Here is a 19,026-nt window from a genome sequence, read left to right as displayed (position 1 = left end):
CCTTACCACTCGAGTGCTGAGCCTCTGCTTCTCTACCTAGCATTCTGTGAGGACCGGATCCCCTCCATGCCTTAACCAGCATTCTGTGAGGACCGGATCCCCTCCATGACCCACTCTGCATTCTGTGAGGACCGGATCCCCTCCATGCCTTAACCAGCATTCTGTGAGGACCGGATCCCCTCCATGCCTTAACCTGCATTCTATGAGGACTGGATCCCCTCCATGACCCACTCTGTATTCTGCGAGGACCGGATCCCCTCCATGCCTTAACCTGCATTCTATGAGGACCGGATCCCCTCCATGCCTTAACCTGCATTCTATGAGGACCGGATCCCCTCCATGCCTTAACCTGCATTCTATGAGGACTGGATCCCCTCCATGACCCACTCTGTATTCTGCGAGGACCGGATCCCCTCCATGCCTTAACCTGCTTTCTATGAGGACCGGATCCCCTCCATGCCTTAACCTGCATTCTATGAGGACTGGATCACCTACATATCCCACTCTGTATTCTGCGAGGACCGGATCCCTTCCATGCCTTAACCAGCATTCTGTGAGGACCGGATCCCCTCCATGACCCACTCTGCATTCTGTGAGGACCGGATCCTCTCCATGCCTTAACCTGCATTCTATGAGGACCGGATCCCCTCCAAGCCTTAACCTGCATTCTGTGAGGACCGGATCCCCTCCATGCCTTAACCTGCATTCTATGAGGACTGGATCACCTTCATATCCCACTCTGTATTCTGTGAGGACCAGATCCCCTCCATGACCCATCCCGCATTCTGTGAGGACCAGAAAGTACTATAATTATTGTTGTGTTTAAGCCTTTTTTCCTCCAATGCGGAGTGTGATGGGATTTACGTAGTCTGTTCACTGTGTGGATACCAACAAAAACCTCAAGTAATTTATTGTCCATATTGTACTTTTTTTCTTTTTTTTTACATAAAACAGAACATTCATTAACTTTCATTGTTTACAAAAAAAGTACACTAAGCTTTGTTCAAGTCCTCCGGCAAAATACGCCCTTTCTTCCTAGCTCTATTTTTCTTTTTATTCAGTTTGGACGTCTTCTTCTTCTGAATGTTGCGTTGCCTCTTGTCCTGCCTCTTCTGCATGCGCTCAGCCGTGTGCTCGATACGACCGTCCCAGCGTTTCTTCCTTTGCTCTCGCTGTTTCTCCTTGCGCTTCAAGGCCTTCTTCAACATCCCTTCATCATCCTTGATCTTCACCCCTTCGGCCTTGTACAAGACGTTGGTCCATTTGATCTTGGACTCCATCTCCTGAGCTTTACGTTCATCCTTTTCTCTTAGCTCCTCCAGTTTATTGTTTCTCATCTCTAGACGACTGAGTAGTTGTTTGTAGTTCTTTCCGGTCAAGGGGGTTATGTTTCCTTTCACCTGCTCTTTCTTCTCTTTTTTCCGCATCACCTTGTTGAGAGGCTCATCGTGGACCTCCACCTTGTTGAACACCAACGGTGCTGGATCTTTATCTTTGGCTTGTGGAGTTGGCTTCACTTCAGCTTCTTCCTCTTGGTCTACGCTTTGAGACGCTTTCATCTTCATCTCTTTCCTCTTCCTCTTCTTCCTCTCCCTTTCTTGCTTTCTCCGCTGAAGCCTCTTTTCAGACTCTTCCGCGGAAAGACCTTTTCTGGAAGCCTGTGTTTCGATAAGGAAACAAATATATATCACTCGTTAACATTGAAACTTTTCAAACAACAAGCCAGGAGCATAGAACACAAGGTACTCCACATCTTAAATGGTTGACACGGTGTCCGTCTTTCTCTGCCAGTAGTTACATTTAGACATTTAATGAAAAAAAGGGAGATGTTCTGGCACGGTCTAACGGAGGGTTTGGGAGGAAGACACTTATGTTGATTACACGGAAAACATAAATCTCAATCCATAGGTAGCTTTCATTAAAACAAAGTTAAAAGACTTGTAGAAGGAGGACACAACGGGAGTCCGGCCAATGTCTACACTACTTTAATGCGTAATCTCAAGAAGAACTATCATGTCCTCCAACTTTAGCTGCATTTAAAACGTTCATTTTAGCTCCTTATGGGGGAAACAAATTCACACAAGGGGGCTTCACCTGTCCACGTGACTCTCGGATTTTTTCTTGTAAGCGTTTTCGCAAGATGTCCACGGCGGAGAATGAGCCCTGAGCGGTCGTTTGAGCTGAAAAACAAAACATTCCAGTAAGACATGTCTCTTTGAACACAACAATGCTGAAGGCCTACTAAGATACAAATTTGTCCCGCGCCTAAGGCTTTAAACGGGAGCTTGACATTCTGGATTTTTCCATAATAATATTCAAATTGTGAATTACATTTTTTTTTTATTTTTTTTTTTAAATAAAATCAGTATATTAGCTATTTTTAGATTTATGTGCTATAATTTTCTTGTGATAAAAATTCAAATGTATATATTTAACACATATAAAAATAATAATAAAAAAATAATAATAATAAAAAAAAATATATATATACTTGGTTGCTATCTCACTTGTGGAATGCCGAACTATAAATATATAGTGAAAGGCGATGTCATAAAGATCAAAGAGCGCGTTATTTATATTTATATAAATGTTTTACGTTTTTCCATAATACTTGCCGTTTTATTTTTTATGTTACATTTTTCTTTGTAAGTTGTAGACTTACTTTTCACGTCTCGGCATTATTATTTAAACCCGCATTTTTATATTTCTATACACTAAATAAACCCATGTAACTGTGCTTTCTTTGATAAAAAATAAACCTCTTTAAAAAATATATATAAAACGTCGAGACCAACGACCGATTAAGGTTCGAGTCTTTACAGCAGAGGTGTTATTATATTTTCGGGTGATAAAAAATGTGTACGATCCTGTCTGTTAGGGAGTTGTTTGCTGGGTAATTAGTCACACGCCCCATCAACATCATCTCGTAATTATATGATAATTGCACAGATTTTATGGCATAGCTACTAACACACGCCTGACAGTAATTCTTGTTTAAAAACAAAAAAAATCTTGTTTTTAACAAAAGGATTATTTCTCGCCATAAAAGTCGCTCAGAAATAGAACGCATTGGACATCGGGGGTGGTAATATAAACGGATTAAAGACGGGTTGGGTTAGGTTTGGGCTTTTTGGTTATCAATCTGTATAAAAGGCAGACGTCCCCGGCCCGCGGCGTTCCCCCGAGCCAGCGCTGGGGCTGATTGGCTAAATAGCTGGGGAGTGGGGAAAAGGGGCAATATTGAGGGATTCTGCAGATTCGCCCCCTCTGTTTACAAATGTAACAGCATGAAAATGTAAAGGGACCATACAGCTATCATACGCATTAAAGTGTATGCGGTGCCTGGACTGTCCCTTTAAGATATACCGTATTTGCTCGATTATAAGACGACCTCCCCAAAATTTGAATATTAATTTAGAAAAAAAGAGAAAGACTGAATCTAAGACTAACCTATAAGAAAAAAGTTTTATTTAATAAAAACTACAATTGAGTTATGCACATCTGCCACACGGCTTGCCACTCTGCCCTCCAGATATGCCTTATACCCTCCTATATGCCACTCTGCCTCCCTAATATGCCACTCTGCCCCTGACGTGCCTTAAACCCCCTGGCGTTCACCGGCTGCCGGAGAGGAGGATACGGGTCCCCTGCAGCGCTGCGGGGGATCTGGATCTTAGTCTTATAGTCAGACCTCGATTTGAGTTCTGATTATAAGACTGCCTCGAATGTAAGACGACGGGTATTTTTCAGAGCATTTGCTCTGAAAAAAACCTTGTTTTATAATCGAGCAAATACGGTAACGTTGCTCAGCACTCAAAGAACAACCTTACTGTGACACCGAGATGGACTGTCTGCTTCCTCCTGCGTATGCAGCACGCACAGCGAAAGTCATGCTAAATATTCTATACACCCCGCAGATAACATATGTGTCCGAGGTCACGGGAAACATAAAACTGACTAGTATCTGCCAGCATTCGGCCCCCATCTAGTGGCCTGTTTTCCCCTGCTGTAAAGACTTAAACCTTAATCGGTCCTTGGGAGCCTTTTGCTTATCGCATGATCCCCTTGTGGTTGAATAGTGAACTGCAAGGTATGAGCCTTTTGCCTATCACATGATCCTCCCCTAGTGGCTGAATAGTGAACTGCAAGGAACGAGCCGTTAAAAGGGCACTAAAGAGAAACAAAAAGATCATTTAGTCAAATTACATGTAGTTTGTATTTTGTTTTGTTTTTTCTGTCTCATTTCTTGAGGACATGTAGTTTTAAAATATAGGACTATTTTACACCTGGGAACCTTACATTACACTGAAGCCATTAATTTAAACCGACCCATGTGATTTATATTAGTGCGTCTGACAGGGGTCACCGATGATTCGAGTTTAAAGATATCCCTACTGATAACAAAATACTGCCAGAAATCTCTCCCCCAAGCCGGACATATTGTGATCCCCTTATTCTTTCCTGGTCATTTTTATCCTGCAAATCATTCACTATTTTATCCAAAATGTCAATATCCTTCTGGATATGGGGTCTCCAGGTATTGGGTCAGACCAGAGTTCTGTTAAGTGGCAGAACCCCCTCCCACTTCACGCCACTAACGCCCTTCGCTATACAACCCAACCGCCTGTGGCGTTTTGAGTAACAAGTCCCTCTCTTCTGTTGCCGCCAACCCCAACGCTACATGCTGCCTCGCGATTTTTATGCCCCGGGTTCATTATTTTACATTTACAAACACTTCCCTAGAATATTACCTTGAGAAGTGATCAGAGAAGCGATCTGAGGGACGCTCCGTGTGTCCCTCTCGTGGGCAAACCTCCTGGAGGATTTTCGGGGTTTCTTCTTTTTCTTGGGATGGGTTTGCTCATCGGCGCCATCTTTCGGAGCTGCGAAGCAAAATAATTCAGAAATTACAAGAAGACTCCAGGTAACCAGCTTACCGGGTTCAGGGGACACCCCAACACCTCCAGCACCACAGGAGGTACCAAATAGCAGCCAAAAAATATATATTTTTGTGTGTTTTAGGCTGACAAAGTAGATCTATAACTCCTCTAGGACACAGAGGATCTACAACAGAAAATGATTGGACTCACCTAGCTTTCTTTTCCGTGGCTCTGTATTCTGTTGCATGCAAACCTTTCTACCCAGGTTTTGGATGTAAGAATCCTTACTCAGCAAGGAAGCCATGATTTATCTAAAAATGCAGAATTAAATAAAAAAAGACATATTTTAGAATAAGTGTTGTGGGGGAGGGGTTGCTCCTGGCTCTGTCATTCAAAGGCTTGATAAAGGATGGAGATTTCCTTATCGGACCAGGTAAAGAAAATTGGCACAGCCTTATAGGTCCAAGAGATGATGGGGGTCTTTAGCGGAAGTTGATACGTTTTAATCGGGCCAACATGTAAAAAGATGCAGCATTGCGTAAGCTTTCGGGACCATAAAGGTCTATTATACCCAAAAAGTATCACTTTCCACTAAAGGCTCCGTCTTTTCAGATCACCCCTTCGTACGATCGCATAAATTACTTAGTGACATAAACGCACATCAAGCTTTATTAATAAAACATTCCATTTAATACAATAAAAAGCAGATGATATTCAGACTGCACTCTAATATGTAGCCATCCTGGTGTTCTTGTACACAGGATGATGGGAGTTGTAGTCCACTAAGCATGATAAACACGTGTGTGAAGAGGTACTTGACCCTTTTGACTTATAATGGGGTATAAATGTTTAAGCTCATTAAATAAGCCCACTTTATTAGGTTATGTTGCCCCCAGGGGAATAAATGAAGCGATTTTCACATGCTCACTATTCCTCTCCTATTTTCTGCATGAATATATCACCAATTGGTACATATATACTAAATGATTTAAATATACATCGCACATCTCGCTCATGTTCATACATTTATCGTATATTTAAGAAAATCATGCATTGCGTTGCTCGCAGAAAGATATTACCAGACTTCCTGCAGCATGCAAGCTCCCGAAAACACGTGGGGCTCCAGACCAAAGCAAAGGAACGCCGATCTCATAACCCACAGAGCGATGTCATCGTCTCCACCAACCCAGCTCAATCTCTCCCAATGCTATCGATTACGAGGGTCTGCTGGGGCTAGAGTTCTATGGCTGGAGAGAGCGTCATGCGCGCCGGGAATGCTGGGATTGTGGAGGACGGAACGCAGGGTTCTAGGGATGTTCTAGCTGTTACCTAGGAAACAGCACTTTAATGCAGTATAAAAAAAGAAACTGTAGTATTTTTGAGGAGAACCTGTACTGCGGCTTTTAGTATCGTCATATTTATTTTAGGGGTTAAACAATGTCCACAACAGGGGCAGCACAAGTGTGAATATGGGGCCTTTATATGCCAAAAGCACACTGCAGAGATAGAAACGCATATCTCATAAGTGCCCCTTTTTCTTGCCCTGACCCCCCTTTTGTAGGAGGTCAGAATGTTTGTTGGGTATGAGGGTATCGCAGGGATCTACAGCCCTAAAAGCCCCCATAATGTGTATAGAAACAGCAGGAGATGAGTTTTATGGGTGAAAAAACAAACAAACCCTGTTCTTCTAAATGCCCCACTCAGCTATAATATATATATATATATATATATATCTCTACCCCAGTCACATAAAAAGTCCCGCCAAAGCCTCAGCCACGCCTCTAACCCCCCCAAAAAAACAAAGAGTACCCCTCTTCTATCTATATAATTATAGGAACCCAGGTCCTTAGGGTTACTAACCGGGAGCCCCTACTATTAGGCCTGACCAAAGGTAGTGCTCCAGCTACCCCAACCACATACCCCTAGAGCAGGGGTAGGCAATCTTCGGCTCTCCTGATGTTGTGGACTACATCTCCCATAATGCTTTTACAGTCAGAATGCTGGCAAAGCGTCAAGGGAAATGTAGTTCACAACATCTGGAGAGCCGAAGATTGCCTACCCCTGCCCTAGAGTGACTGTTTACCGCTAAGCGGCAGGATATGATGTCATAACCCACCGTGCTCCATCCACGGCCCAAAGTAAGTTCGTTATAGGGACAAATAACAAACGTGGCCCTAAACACTATGCTTTTTTGCACGCTATCGATACTCATGTAAGTAAGAGCTAAACCCAATACCATGTGACACCTTACTGTGAATACAGGACAAACCCATAATGTAACAAACAAAAAAACCCATTCTTTATTTCAGTTTATTACGTACATTACGTCGTCATCAAAACTAATCACTAACAAAACCCCCCCAAAAAAACTAGCCGTTTGTGATGCAATAACGCACCCTTAACGATTGGAACATACTTTACTTAGATAAATACAGTATAAAAATATTTTCTAAACAGTTCAACGACTATTTAGTGTACAGTAACGTTATGTCTCTTGTCTTTAGAACATATTTGCCAGCATGCCGTCTGTCTCTCTTTCATGATTACATGCACTTTGGGTACAAGGTATGGCTGTAGTCACAGAGAAACAAGAGGGGGAGAAACCCCCATATTGTATACACGTTATGATGTCATTAGACCTTCCATTTGTATTCCAGAACCACTGTTGTGTGACAGTCTTATTCCCTTTGTATTGTAGGAAACCCTACCCTAGCTTGGACCTGACCAATGGTGACTCCATCCCAATAGAACAGGCAGTAAGGAGGAACGTCATGGTGTAACTGGAGTCGGGCTTCTTTAGGTGTGTTCTGGCATGGCGGCTCCATGGCCATTAAGGTGAGGAGATGTATGGATCTGGCTTGGGTTGGCACCCGCTTCGGTCGACATGGGGACCAGCGACTCGGAGATGTCTTCTGGAGAAGAAGTCGTGCTTTCTCGGTTCCAGTAGGCTTCAGAGAGGGGCAGGTCGCTTGAATCACACACACTGTAGCTTACCCCAACCAACACAGATCGCAACAGGCAAAAGCAGATAGTGTGTCCAGGACCAGCAGCAGCGTGCAAGAGGGAGAGAAGAAGTCAAGAGAAGAAACAGAAAAAGAGGGAGCAAGACAGAAGCAAAAGCATTAAGAAAATGGCAGCAGAAATCATTTTTTAACCAAAAATTTACTTGTAAAGGGTAATTATATCCTAAAACTTTTTTTAAATGACCGAAAAGTAATTGGTGGCTTTTAAATGCCTCGTGTCTATTTATTTGAAAACAGCCTCCCAGCAGAAGTGGCAGAGGCTAATACAGCGATGGGATTTAAACATGCATGGGGTAGACATACGGCTCCTGAATCTAAGACGAGACCAACGACTGATTAAGGTTTGAGTCATTACTAGAAAGGCCCCATTTACAGTATCAGATTTTCCCATTTGCAAAAGAAAACTTCTTGCCGGTGTTAGTTTGCATCCGATGATGTCACAAACACACAGATGCTACTCGTACCGGCAAGAACTGCTTTCTGAGGACGACACACTCGGGCGTACAAAGACTCCGTTTCTCAGCTATGCCTCAGCTTACCATAAAGAAAAGTCTTAAGGCAAAGCTCTGTTTGACTTGCCAGCTGTGTGCCAGAATTAAAAATGGCCGTCATCAGCAATCTGATGTCATCAAAGCATGGCGATAAAGTTCCTTTTAGCTGCATTAAACTAGCACATTTCCATTCACTAACATACGGCAGATTACATATTTTAATATGATCCATTACAGAGTTTTGACATTAAACTGTTACGTCCCCAAACAAGGTCTCGAGATAACAAAAAGCGAGTTAATTAAATTAGCTGAACCTTTCCGGCAATAAATATGTAGAGAAATCCTTGAAAGTTAATACAGAAATCACTTTATTTAAATAGATTTATATTATATATATACACACAAACACACTATTCAAAATACATATATATATATGTTTTAATGGGGGCTTCACACGTTTAAAAAAAAAAGGATCTGCCAGCTGATCAATATCTGCCTTAAATAAAGAAAATAAAATATTGATCTATACAATATGCAGATCCGGAACAAATGCATAGACAAGCTCTGGTTTCCAAGACCACAGTTATACACGGTTCATGAGACACTATGTGTGACATTGTACGGTTTTTCTGCAGGTACAGGGAATACATTAAGTATTAAATTTTTTTATTTTTTTTTTAAAAGCTACTCTCTTAAAAACAAAACAAAAAAAAAGTGGCAAGAATCTAATACAAATACCCCAATTTTTCAGTTTATTGCTTATGGTGCTTAATGTCACAAAGGGACAGGGCATAGCCGACGCGTTTTAAGCCATGTCTGCAGCGCAGGGATTATTTGTTATGCTCGACGCATACACTAAGAGCCATTTAGGCAAAGAGCATCTTTATAGGAGCTGCCGTAAAACTGAATACAAATAACTGATGAGCTTTTATGTGATGGAAACCGATTGGTGGAAGCAAGGGGTTAAAATGATATAAAAAGGGTCAATTAATCAGACGCTAGTGTCACAGTGTGAGACCGCGCTGGCCCCAAGAACACAGAATAATCCGAGGTTAAGGCACAAATTGGTTATTTAGGATAATGTAGGGCAAATCATTTTTTTAATAAGTTTTCAGCTAAATTATTATAATTATACATTAAAAGGCACGGAGGGCACAATTATCTAGAACAGTCCATACGGGCAAGCTTGGAAAATACCTTCCGGTATCCCCAACGAAGGTTGTTTTAAATGACGAGAAACGCCTGCAAATGTTCTCGGCAACATTATTTAAACGTACCTATAGTAGAATAGATTAGACATCCGGCCATCATTCGTGTCGAGGTGAGGGCCACAGATGTGGAGGACTCTTTATCTACACCAGGAGTGCATTCACTATAAAACTTGGGGGGGGTGACCCCTAAAAGGCACTGCAAAATCTAAAGGACTTCTACATAAGAAGCCAAAGATATATTTAAAGTGTACTGTCCCTTTAAGGAGTTAAAGGGACACACCATGCCATGTAGTATATACAGCACAATGTATAATGTATAATATATATAAATATTAAACTAGTACATGCTTCCATTCATGTACAAAGGGATACTATATTAATGCAGATACACTTCTGATGCTATTATAGCTGCATTGATGGCTCCTTCAATACACGCGTGTATTACTATTATGTAATACCAAATAAACTTGTATGTATCGACAGCCGCTGCGGGTCGAGCAACGTGTGTTTTGTGATATTTGATATTAAGCTTAAATATATTAAACTGTAACTTTGATAACTGTTCCGCAGCCTTAAGGGTTAACACGATGAAGGCAGCAGGTTCCCCCCCTCGCCCTATTTATACCTGGAGGAGTAATATTCCTCTTCGAGTTCATAGAGATCTATAGCGATCTCGTCCCGCAGGGAGATCAGCTTCTTGTCGCATTCGTCCTGGAGCGCTCGAAGCTGCTGGTTGCGCTGGTTGATGGCTTCGTTCACGGAGGGGAAATCGTTCAAGATGAGGAACTGCTTTAGGTCAGACACCAGCTTCATGAGGGACTCCCCTGCTCGCACCTGCAATCAGCAAGAGGACACTAAGGAATATTCTCATGGATAGAGATTTTATATATATATACACATACATACATACTTACTTACTTACATACACCCATATACACACACCCACAAACCTGACCTTGTTATCCTGATACGTTCGATGTAATAAATAAATAAAAATTCTATTCAATGCTTATTTGACATGTGACATTAAAGCGGGTTATTCCCATATAAGCTCTGTTTTTGAGCCTTCAGGGTAAATAATAAAAAACTGTAGTATTATATATATAGGAAGTGTGTATAGTGCTGGATATGGGCAGGAAAAGAAAGCTCTGGGGAGTCTCCACTCACTATATTGGCCGCCCGGACGTGCATCTCGTAGTTATCTTGTTCACCCTGCGTTGAGCGAGAGACCTGATTTTCATCTTCAATCTGTAAGACAAACCAACGGCCTTCACCTCTTCACATCCGTGGTAATGTTAGAGTTAACAGCAACGCTTGAAATGTGTCCATTTATTAATTGGGGCAGTTTGGCTGAAATAATGCATATTAAAGTACTTTTAAGGACAAGTGGCAGCTCCCTGCCGCCTCCAACAAGTTGAAGCAGCCAATCAGCGGCAGGAAAACGCACTCATTGACATCAATGGGAGCTCCTTCCATGCGTATTCACGGAGGGGGTCTTGTTTATCATTATTATCGTTGTTGTTTTAAATTAAAACAAATGCCTTCAGCTGTAAAATCGGGATAACCCGTTACGGGCTTGCATGTATGGCTGTTATATTTGGGGGAACTAGGTTTTTTTAGGGCTTTTTCTATATGGAAAATAAGATTTTTTGGGGGTTTTAAAGAATATTTTCACTGCCGGCCCGCGGGTCAGTAACCGGACGCAGCGTTATCATCCCGCGCGTCACACTAACCCGGGCCGTTTTGATGATCTCCGTGAAGTTGTCCATGATAGACTTTACGTCATCTTTTAACCTCTTGTTGTAAGACTGCAGGAGAGTCTCCTTGCTCTGCGGAAGCACCCGCTGCTGGGACATCCTCTTAACTCAGCGGCGAGACGTACGACCTGAGCGAGAGGAACGGAAACGACCTGAATGAAAGGATCAGAGATAAGAACCGGTGGTGACATGTTTGTAATATCCTTTACCACGTCTGCTGGGAGGCTGTTCCACTTATCCTCCTTAGGTTCCTCTAACCCTCTGGATAGAACCATGATTCCCTCCCCAGCATTATCAGTCAATTGGGGCAGCTTTAGTGCCGTTTGATTGGACTGAATGAGAAAAGCTGCATCATAATTAATGATAGAAAAACGAACCTTAACCCTTTACAGTCTACACATGCAGCTATCTAATAACACAGCGGTCTTTGTGAAGCCCTCATTGGACACTCAGACTAAACCGGTGTATTGCACTTCCTGAAATCCCTATTAATAAACAAATGTTACCGTCAATCAATGCTATTATAACGCTTAATTGAGTGGGATTAAATTAATTACCGGGACAGGACTCGGTATCCACCAGCTCCCTGCAGCAGAAAAGCATTCAACTACAGCCCGGTCACATAAAACCCTCCCACGCGCCTCGTTGATTGGGTCCTATTTCCCCACTAAGAAATCGGATTGGCTCACGTGAATGTCAGTCACGTAAAGGAAGTTGGTTTGGCCTGAACATGCCACTCCCTTCCACTTGATTTGTCCGCTTTTTTCCCTTGTAGGCTTTGATTGGCTGCTTTAGCTCGTCAGCCAATCTCAGTTGTGTCATGTTAGGTTGCGGCAGCACACATCTCTTAAAGTGACAGCGCGTAAGAAAACACGGATCTGTGCGGTTCATTCAGTCTCAACAAATATAATCCGGTATTAAGTAACTTTATTATAGCTAATAAAATGTATTCTTCTGAAGCTATTTATTAAATAAAATGAGTCATTATAGTTTATTTAGAGGAGCAGTCTCCCAGCAGAAGTGTTATAGGGTAATACAGTGAGGGTATTAAACACACATGTGGCTCCTGAATCTAAGACGAGACCAACGACTGATTAAGGTTTTTACAGCAGGAGAAACGGGCAGACTAGACGGGGGCCGAATGGGGCCGATCTGCCTCAGATGTTTCTAGTATCCAATGGCAACAGGAGTCGTAAAAAGCGTTGCTACACTCTATAACTATAAAGTTTAACTAGAAAGTTGATATATAGGACATTTCAGTTTTTGAAGTTAACTCTGAAGAGTTAATGCTGAATCGCGGTTTAGTTTAGGAGGACTGCCCTTCCTGAAGAGGGACACTTGGGAGGTATGTGGAATGGGAAGAGATTAGCAAAGAAAGTAACCTCTGTTTTAATAGCAAATCTGATCAACAACAAGAGTGCTGTGAAAAGTCATTAATACACGGTAGTCATTTTGGGAACTGTCAGGGTTTGCCCCGAAGTCCCAGGGTTTTTTCTCCGGAGTCTCGGGGTAGATTATTGGGGTCACGCAGTCTGCAGCCTTCCTGTTCTCCCCCCGCTGTGATCGGACGTAAAGCTCGTAGTTGATGTTTTTGCTCCCAGACCGCTGATTCCCCCGTTTGGGAGGACGGCAGAAAAATGACGTTCCTGTTAAAAATGATCCTACCCTTTAATAGCCTGTCGTTACGATTCTGTGTAGCCAAGCCATTGTTACCGAAATGGCTCTGAAACCGGTCGTCATGGAAACCTTGACTTATGATGTAAAGACACGAGATGATGTATGACCTTGACTTATGATGTAAAGACACGAGTTTGGGGCAAAAACTCAAGTTAGTTCCCAGGGATGAAACTCCACGTGGCAACTACTTCAGTGCTGATGGCAATTTGCCCCTAATCCCCTACCCCAAAACGTTATTTTCATGCCCTAAGGGGGCCAGAGTCTGGACAGAGGCGGGACATCACAACATACATGTGCAACATACAACACGTATGACGTCGCCGCTTCCCTTTAGCCGCAGACCCTCACGGCAGGGACCAGGTTTCACGTCAAAGATCATAAAGTCATATTAAGACCGGCCATATTTATTTTAATTCATTAGCAATAAAACTTTTCATTTTACCAAAAATTAAAAAAAACGCTGGATTTCTTTTTAAATCTACAAACTTTATTTAACAAACAATGTATATTGTATGGCTGAACTAAAATCATGCAAATGCATTTATTATTATTAATATTATGATTATTATAATATTATTATCCATTATATATTATTAATATTATTATGTATTATTATATTATGTATTATCCATTATTAGCCATTATTATTAATATTATTATTATTATCTTTTATTATTATTATTATATATCATCATATATTATCATTAATATATTATGTTATATAGTTTTATAAACATCATTGCGATTTCGATATAGAGAGCGCTGTCCCTTTAAATTCCAGCCTTTAAATCTCGTGTCTACGCTACAGGAAACTCTCGCGAGATGTGGTGAGCGATACAAATATTACCCACAATGCATCCTTCTTCCTTTCTCTACCCCTGTCCACCATGGTGAGTGTTTTGTGGAGCTGCTCGCTATGAGGGGGTTTTCATCCGCTGCCATCCTATGCCTGCTGGACTCTTACCCACCCGGGTTCTTGTTCACCTTACACGGCAGAGGCTTATCGTGATCTGGCGTGGAATATCTCGTGGGATGGAGAGTTATTTGAGTAATATATCGCAGAGTTAGGGGCTGCCCCCTCGTACTGTCGTAGCCGGCCCTAGTGGGCCCCATGCCGAGTTCTCCTTATAGCTAAAGCCCCTTGTGGCCCGCGGGGTGACTTTTGCCGCAGTTAAACCCCCTGCGTGCTAAGTTAACAGGTACCTGAGAATAGGCCTGAGTCCTCGGCCTTTCCTAAACTGAATGCCCGTTTTTCTGTAGCCTTCTCGGGATAGTTGGCTGGTATGTAATATGGCCCATGTAGTGTGCTTTGGGCACTGGTTATGACACTGTCGTACTCTTAAGGACTTGAGGGGGTTTTTACTTCGTTGACGAGTTTTTATTTCGTTGGGGGTTTTGTAGACTTGCAGATGATGCAAAGAATATTTGCTATCTGATTGTCTCTGATGACAAACTTATCCACCAAGATCGCTGATGCACGTCTACTCGCATCTCTACGGCTTTAACTATCTGCTGGGAGATGGAGTTTAATGTCTTAGGGCTCCTTCTCATTAAACCTGCATCTTGTAACTCAAACCCTTCTCTTCATTCTCAATGCAGCCTAAAGGAAAGAAGGCCAAGGGGAAGAAGGTGGCACCGGCCCCTTCTGTGGTGAAGAAGGCAGAAGCCAAGAAGGTGGTGAACCCTCTCTTTGAGAAGAGGCCAAAGAACTATGGCATCGGTGAGTTGTGGTAACGCGGGGCACATGGCTCCTAGTGGTTGTCGTACATGTGTTGTGGCAGTATGTATAGACTACAATGCTTCCAGTGGCTTTCAATCTGCTGCTTAAACTCAATGTCATGCTTTGGGTGTCTTATTAAACAGTTTTAGAAACTACCTATTCAAGGTGTGGAATGTTTATTTCTAGAGGGTATCTTGGACCCACGTTTTGTCTTATATACCTGTCTTGTGTGGTCCATCTGGAGCTTTCAGGGGCTTCATAAGGCAAATTGGTGGCTCCATGTTAAGAGTGGCTTGGGTTCCTTCAGGTTATTCTTGGGGAACAATGTTTTCTCATCGGATCTGATGTCCAGCGATGATGCTTCTACCACGATAAAGATTCTCGTTTCATGAAACGCCTGTAATTGGACATCTAACATCTTTCCACAGGTCAGGATATCCAGCCCAAGAGGGATCTGACTCGCTTTGTCAAATGGCCCCGTTACATCAGACTTCAAAGGCAGAGGTCCATCCTGTACAAACGTCTTAAGGTCCCACCTGCAATCAACCAGTTCACCCAGGCTCTGGACCGTCAGACAGGTACGAACCGTGTCCCGTAGCGCCTGCCCTTTGGGGGCCTCAGACGTGCTGGAATCTGGTTGCCTGAGATGCGCATGTTGAGTAAGCGCTGATTGTACTGAGAGAATTGGCATCCCAGGTAGATCTGGATTCTAGCTTGGAGAAGTCTCCCGAAAGTCCTTGTGTGAATGTAATGCTTTTGGTTGCTCTGTACATTCGCAGATGATGTAATTTAATATTTGCTATCTGAACACTGTGATTACACACTTCCACCAAGATCGCTGATGCAATGTACACGAGTGCCTCGACTCACTGCGCTAAGCTCTTTGATTTTGCGGCATGTGACAGAGAACTAACTTATTTCTTTCTAATTAGCCACTCAGCTCTTCAAGCTGGCCCACAAATACAGACCTGAAACCAAGCAGGAGAAGAAGAAAAGGCTGTTGGCCCGTGCTGAACAGAAAGCTGCTGGCAAAGGGGATGTCCCCACCAAGAGACCCCCAGTTATCCGAGCAGGTAAATATAATGCAGCTTTAGTGTTTCTCGCTGTAATGCCTGAAACTGTATTATGGGAATACTAAAAACTGTAAATCAGTCCTATAGCTGGCAGCCGGTGATTAAGTAGTGAGTGCTATTGCAATGATGTCTGAATTTCTTCACCTGAAACCTAATATGTAGTTCACAAATGAGCTTTTTAACCCTGAGCAATAGTCATTTGTAAAGAGTTGGCTACCATCTGGTCAAACGCTGGCACTGAGAATACCGCTGACCCTTTGATTGTATCCTTACAGGTGTCAACAGCGTCACCACTCTGGTGGAGAACAAGAAGGCTCAGCTCGTTGTGATTGCACACGATGTGGATCCTATTGAGGTAAGTCCATGGAAAAGGGATGACGTTCTGCCTTGCAAGGCAACTGTTGTCTGTTAAAGTGATACTCTGGAATATCTTCCGACACGTCTAGAAATCGGGGAAACGTGAATTGCAATGATGTATCTGAATTTCTTCACCTGACAAATCATGAAGATTAAATAACGAGCTTTTTAACCCTGAGCAATCGCCGCAACCCCTGATAGTGAAAGCATTCATTATGATGTGCTGTCTAAACGTTCGGCTAACGGTTCACCCTCATTCTCCCCGCAGCTGGTTGTCTTCTTGCCTGCTCTGTGCCGTAAAATGGGTGTCCCCTACTGTATCATCAAGGGCAAGGCTAGACTGGGCCGCCTGGTACACAGGAAGACCTGCACCAGTGTTGCATTCACACAAGTCAACCCGTAAGTAGACTAAAGATTTTAACGCTGGATATTGGAGCTCCTGACGCAAGCTTTTTGAGCAATGATGTTTCTAGAATTTCTTCACCTGAATGCAACCGTGTGGCACTTAGAGCTTTTTAACCCTGAGCAGCAAAAGGCTTTCTGCTGTGACTTGTTAAGCGTTGTCGCTTGCGATCACATCACTAACTTGATGTTCCTCCTACAGTGAGGACAAGGGAGCACTTGCGAAACTGGTGGAAGCTGTCAAAACCAACTACAATGACAGATACGATGAGGTAAGGGTTAATGCAGAAAGGAGGGTTGTGGCCGGGCTGTGCTTGGAGTTCTCAGGCTTTTATTTATTAATCTACAATAGAACCCCTTCCATGAAAGGACGCTTGTGTTTCACAAACTGGTGCCCCTTACATGAGCTTTCACGGTGACACAAGAAGTCTTAACGTGGCTGCAGCGTGTCTCTGAAATGTGCCGAGAACCCATTTGTACCCAATGGAGGGAGTTTATTAACTAATATTATGCCCAGAGAGATCATCCTGAAGGCAACACAAACCATGCCCTGGCCATGCTGAATGTAGAACCAGGGGTATAAAGTTGGCATATTGACGTATTGCGTTTTTTATATATATATATATCTCATCTGATAAAACTGTTCTCTTGCAGATCCGTCGTCACTGGGGCGGTGGAATCTTGGGTCCCAAATCTGTGGCCCGCATTGCCAAGCTTGAGAAGGCAAAGGCCAAGGAACTCGCCACAAAGTTGGGTTAAATGTACCGAGCGTGTCCTCTTTGTTCTGTACATAAAGAATAAAAACTACTTAAAAAAATAAAAAAAAATTCTCTGTATCTGTTGTGGGTGAGTGCGATGCGAGTGACTGAGACACAATTGTGCTTGTAACGGCCGGTTGTTAACATTCTTCTCGCTTATTGTAATAGCTCTAAAGTGAAAATCTTGCAGTGTTTCATATCCAGAATGAGACCCGCTGTCAGCGTAATCTATCGAAACAATGTCCTTGTACTAAATGCAAAGGCTGACCCTCTGAAGCATCTTAAAATATGGTCAAAGTTTGCATTTAAGCATGACGGCAAAGCTGACATGCACATACTTCTGGTAGATTGCGTTGCGGTTCTAGGAGGGGCTTGCAAGTCTAATACAGAATAGAGGGGGTTCAATATGGGATACTGTGGATTAACGGCCCCTATGATAAACTCTGGCCCGTTTCTCCTGCTGTAAAGACTCAAACCTTAATCGGTCGTGGAGCTATCCCATGCATGTTTAAATCCCCTCACTGTATTAACCTCTACCACTTCTACTGGGGGGCTGCTCAATTTACCACATTCTCTGTAAAGTAAAACTTCCTTGCTTTTGTTTTCCGACAATTGCAAATATAATTAAAATACAGCAAAAGCTCCTACTGATGGGACCCTGTGTAACGATTACTATTTTATGTGTAGTAACTTAGAACTTCCATTCCATCAAAGTATGGCTTCATACTTATCTTTTGAAATTTCTCTTCTGTACTTTGTTAAATCTCAAGTATTTAAAAGCTTCTTTCCCAACCCCTTTCCTTCAGTGAGGACAGTCTTTTCTCAGAGGTCAGATTCTCTGCTGGTTAGGAGGGTAGCGCAGGGTTCTACAGCCCTAAAAGCCCTGACAATGTGTATAGAAACAGCTTTATAAATTAAATGGGGGGGGGGGTGTAAATAAAATGGGTCAGTTACCTTTGACTTTGTGGCACAACAGCAGTGGCCAACTTTGTCTGGAATTGAATTTTATAAGCAAGTCATACATTTTTTTTTTTTCTTGCTCCAAAGTCCTTAAAGTGTTAACGGGCCGGGCATGTTATTTAATATGTGTAATTATGCTCTTTTTGTTTGATTTAAATATACTCCTATCCATGCGGTTTCGGGTCTCTACTCGTTCTGCAGGTTTTCGGCTTAGCTTCAGCTTTGAGAATGAAATGAATTGGCCGGTGGGGATTTTTATAATCCTGTTTAATGAGGACCTTTTTAATGGTGTTTAAGCAAAAGAGTTTCTTCTGAAACATAATGCTCCTTAAGAGGGTTTCATGGAACATTTCCAGGGATGGAAGTCTAAATTGGGACTGTCCTATAGGGAGACCTGGTCATGCTAAGTCAGTTTACCAAAATACTTGTTTGTCTTTAATGCTGGGGGCAGCCACCTCCTAATAACCCCCCTCCCCCAGCAGTGCACCGGCGGTCCTTGCTGCCACCCGCACAGACCTCCACAAATAATTGGTGCTTCTCGGCTGGCGCGCCGCATGCTGTCACATTCTGCAATACGAAGTATCTTGGAGCTGTGCGCCAAAAGCAAAGTAGGAATCGCTAGTTATGGGGCGTCCAATGTGCGGGCCAAGCGCGGACTGCCCCTACTCACGGTGCGGCCGTGAGATGAGGTGGTAAGACTGTCGTGTGTGCACGCCG

General features: G+C 42.9%; 3 protein-coding genes and 5 non-coding genes across 10 annotated transcripts; 6 read left to right on the top strand and 2 right to left on the bottom strand.

The window, feature by feature from the left end:
• Positions 1 to 885: 885 nt before the first annotated feature.
• On the bottom strand, positions 886 to 6,033 carry SURF6 (surfeit 6). The gene is made up of 5 exons (XM_053472482.1): positions 5,960 to 6,033; positions 5,091 to 5,191; positions 4,752 to 4,883; positions 2,095 to 2,180; positions 886 to 1,658 (listed from the first exon to the last, which is right to left on the bottom strand). The coding sequence occupies exons 2-5, from the start codon at positions 5,182 to 5,184 to the stop codon at positions 993 to 995; spliced, it is 978 nt and encodes a 325-aa protein (XP_053328457.1). The 5' UTR covers positions 5,185 to 5,191; positions 5,960 to 6,033; the 3' UTR covers positions 886 to 992.
• A 1,128-nt stretch (positions 6,034 to 7,161) lies between these two features.
• MED22 (mediator complex subunit 22) lies at positions 7,162 to 11,470 on the bottom strand. Of its 3 annotated transcripts, none has more exons than XM_053473022.1 (4): positions 11,339 to 11,470; positions 10,773 to 10,853; positions 10,231 to 10,439; positions 7,162 to 7,869 (listed from the first exon to the last, which is right to left on the bottom strand). In XM_053473022.1, the coding sequence occupies exons 1-4, from the start codon at positions 11,459 to 11,461 to the stop codon at positions 7,677 to 7,679; spliced, it is 606 nt and encodes a 201-aa protein (XP_053328997.1). In that variant the 5' UTR covers positions 11,462 to 11,470; the 3' UTR covers positions 7,162 to 7,676. The 3 variants fall into 3 exon arrangements, with proteins under 3 accessions (XP_053328997.1, XP_053328998.1, XP_053328999.1); XM_053473023.1 differs by having other exon boundaries at positions 7,162 to 7,863; XM_053473024.1 differs by lacking the exon at positions 7,162 to 7,869 and having other exon boundaries at positions 10,221 to 10,439.
• Positions 11,471 to 13,911: 2,441 nt separating this feature from the next.
• On the top strand, positions 13,912 to 17,418 carry RPL7A (ribosomal protein L7a). Its single transcript, XM_053472911.1, has 8 exons — positions 13,912 to 13,929; positions 14,639 to 14,759; positions 15,188 to 15,337; positions 15,692 to 15,832; positions 16,108 to 16,187; positions 16,458 to 16,588; positions 16,794 to 16,863; positions 17,246 to 17,418. The coding sequence occupies exons 1-8, from the start codon at positions 13,927 to 13,929 to the stop codon at positions 17,348 to 17,350; spliced, it is 801 nt and encodes a 266-aa protein (XP_053328886.1). The 5' UTR covers positions 13,912 to 13,926; the 3' UTR covers positions 17,351 to 17,418.
• Positions 14,444 to 14,517, top strand: LOC128504153 (small nucleolar RNA SNORD24). The gene has a single exon (XR_008355386.1). It is a non-coding gene; the product is annotated as a small nucleolar RNA SNORD24 (small nucleolar RNA).
• Positions 15,534 to 15,605, top strand: LOC128504154 (small nucleolar RNA SNORD24). The gene has a single exon (XR_008355387.1). It is a non-coding gene; the product is annotated as a small nucleolar RNA SNORD24 (small nucleolar RNA).
• LOC128504151 (small nucleolar RNA SNORD36) lies at positions 15,951 to 16,025 on the top strand. Its single transcript, XR_008355384.1, has one exon. It is a non-coding gene; the product is annotated as a small nucleolar RNA SNORD36 (small nucleolar RNA).
• On the top strand, positions 16,297 to 16,372 carry LOC128504150 (small nucleolar RNA SNORD36). Its single transcript, XR_008355383.1, has one exon. It is a non-coding gene; the product is annotated as a small nucleolar RNA SNORD36 (small nucleolar RNA).
• On the top strand, positions 16,645 to 16,719 carry LOC128504152 (small nucleolar RNA SNORD36). The gene has a single exon (XR_008355385.1). It is a non-coding gene; the product is annotated as a small nucleolar RNA SNORD36 (small nucleolar RNA).
• Positions 17,419 to 19,026: the final 1,608 nt, after the last annotated feature.

Source organism: Spea bombifrons, chromosome 8, assembly GCF_027358695.1.
Source record: "Spea bombifrons isolate aSpeBom1 chromosome 8, aSpeBom1.2.pri, whole genome shotgun sequence".
Lineage (NCBI taxonomy): Eukaryota > Metazoa > Chordata > Amphibia > Anura > Pelobatidae > Spea > Spea bombifrons.
This window is presented reverse-complemented; position numbering and strand designations above follow the sequence as displayed.

Excerpts from the sequence above, each read along its gene's own strand:
- SURF6 (XM_053472482.1), bottom strand. The coding sequence starts at position 5,184 with ATGGCTTCCTTGCTGAGTAAGGATTCTTACATCCAAAACCTGGGTAGA. Across the intron at positions 4,884-5,090 it reads GCCACGGAAAAGAAAGCTAG|CTCCGAAAGATGGCGCCGAT; the intron begins GTGAGTCCAATC and ends TTTGCTTCGCAG. Across the intron at positions 2,181-4,751 it reads TTCTCTGATCACTTCTCAAG|CTCAAACGACCGCTCAGGGC; the intron begins GTAATATTCTAG and ends TTTGTTTTTCAG.
- MED22 (XM_053473022.1), bottom strand. The coding sequence starts at position 11,461 with ATGTCCCAGCAGCGGGTGCTTCCGCAGAGCAAGGAGACTCTCCTGCAG. Across the intron at positions 10,440-10,772 it reads ACGTCCGGGCGGCCAATATA|GTGCGAGCAGGGGAGTCCCT; the intron begins GTGAGTGGAGAC and ends TGCTGATTGCAG. Across the intron at positions 7,870-10,230 it reads GAGGAATATTACTCCTCCAG|CTACAGTGTGTGTGATTCAA; the intron begins GTATAAATAGGG and ends GGTTGGGGTAAG.
- RPL7A (XM_053472911.1), top strand. Across the intron at positions 15,338-15,691 it reads GGCTCTGGACCGTCAGACAG|CCACTCAGCTCTTCAAGCTG; the intron begins GTACGAACCGTG and ends CTTTCTAATTAG. Across the intron at positions 15,833-16,107 it reads ACCCCCAGTTATCCGAGCAG|GTGTCAACAGCGTCACCACT; the intron begins GTAAATATAATG and ends GTATCCTTACAG.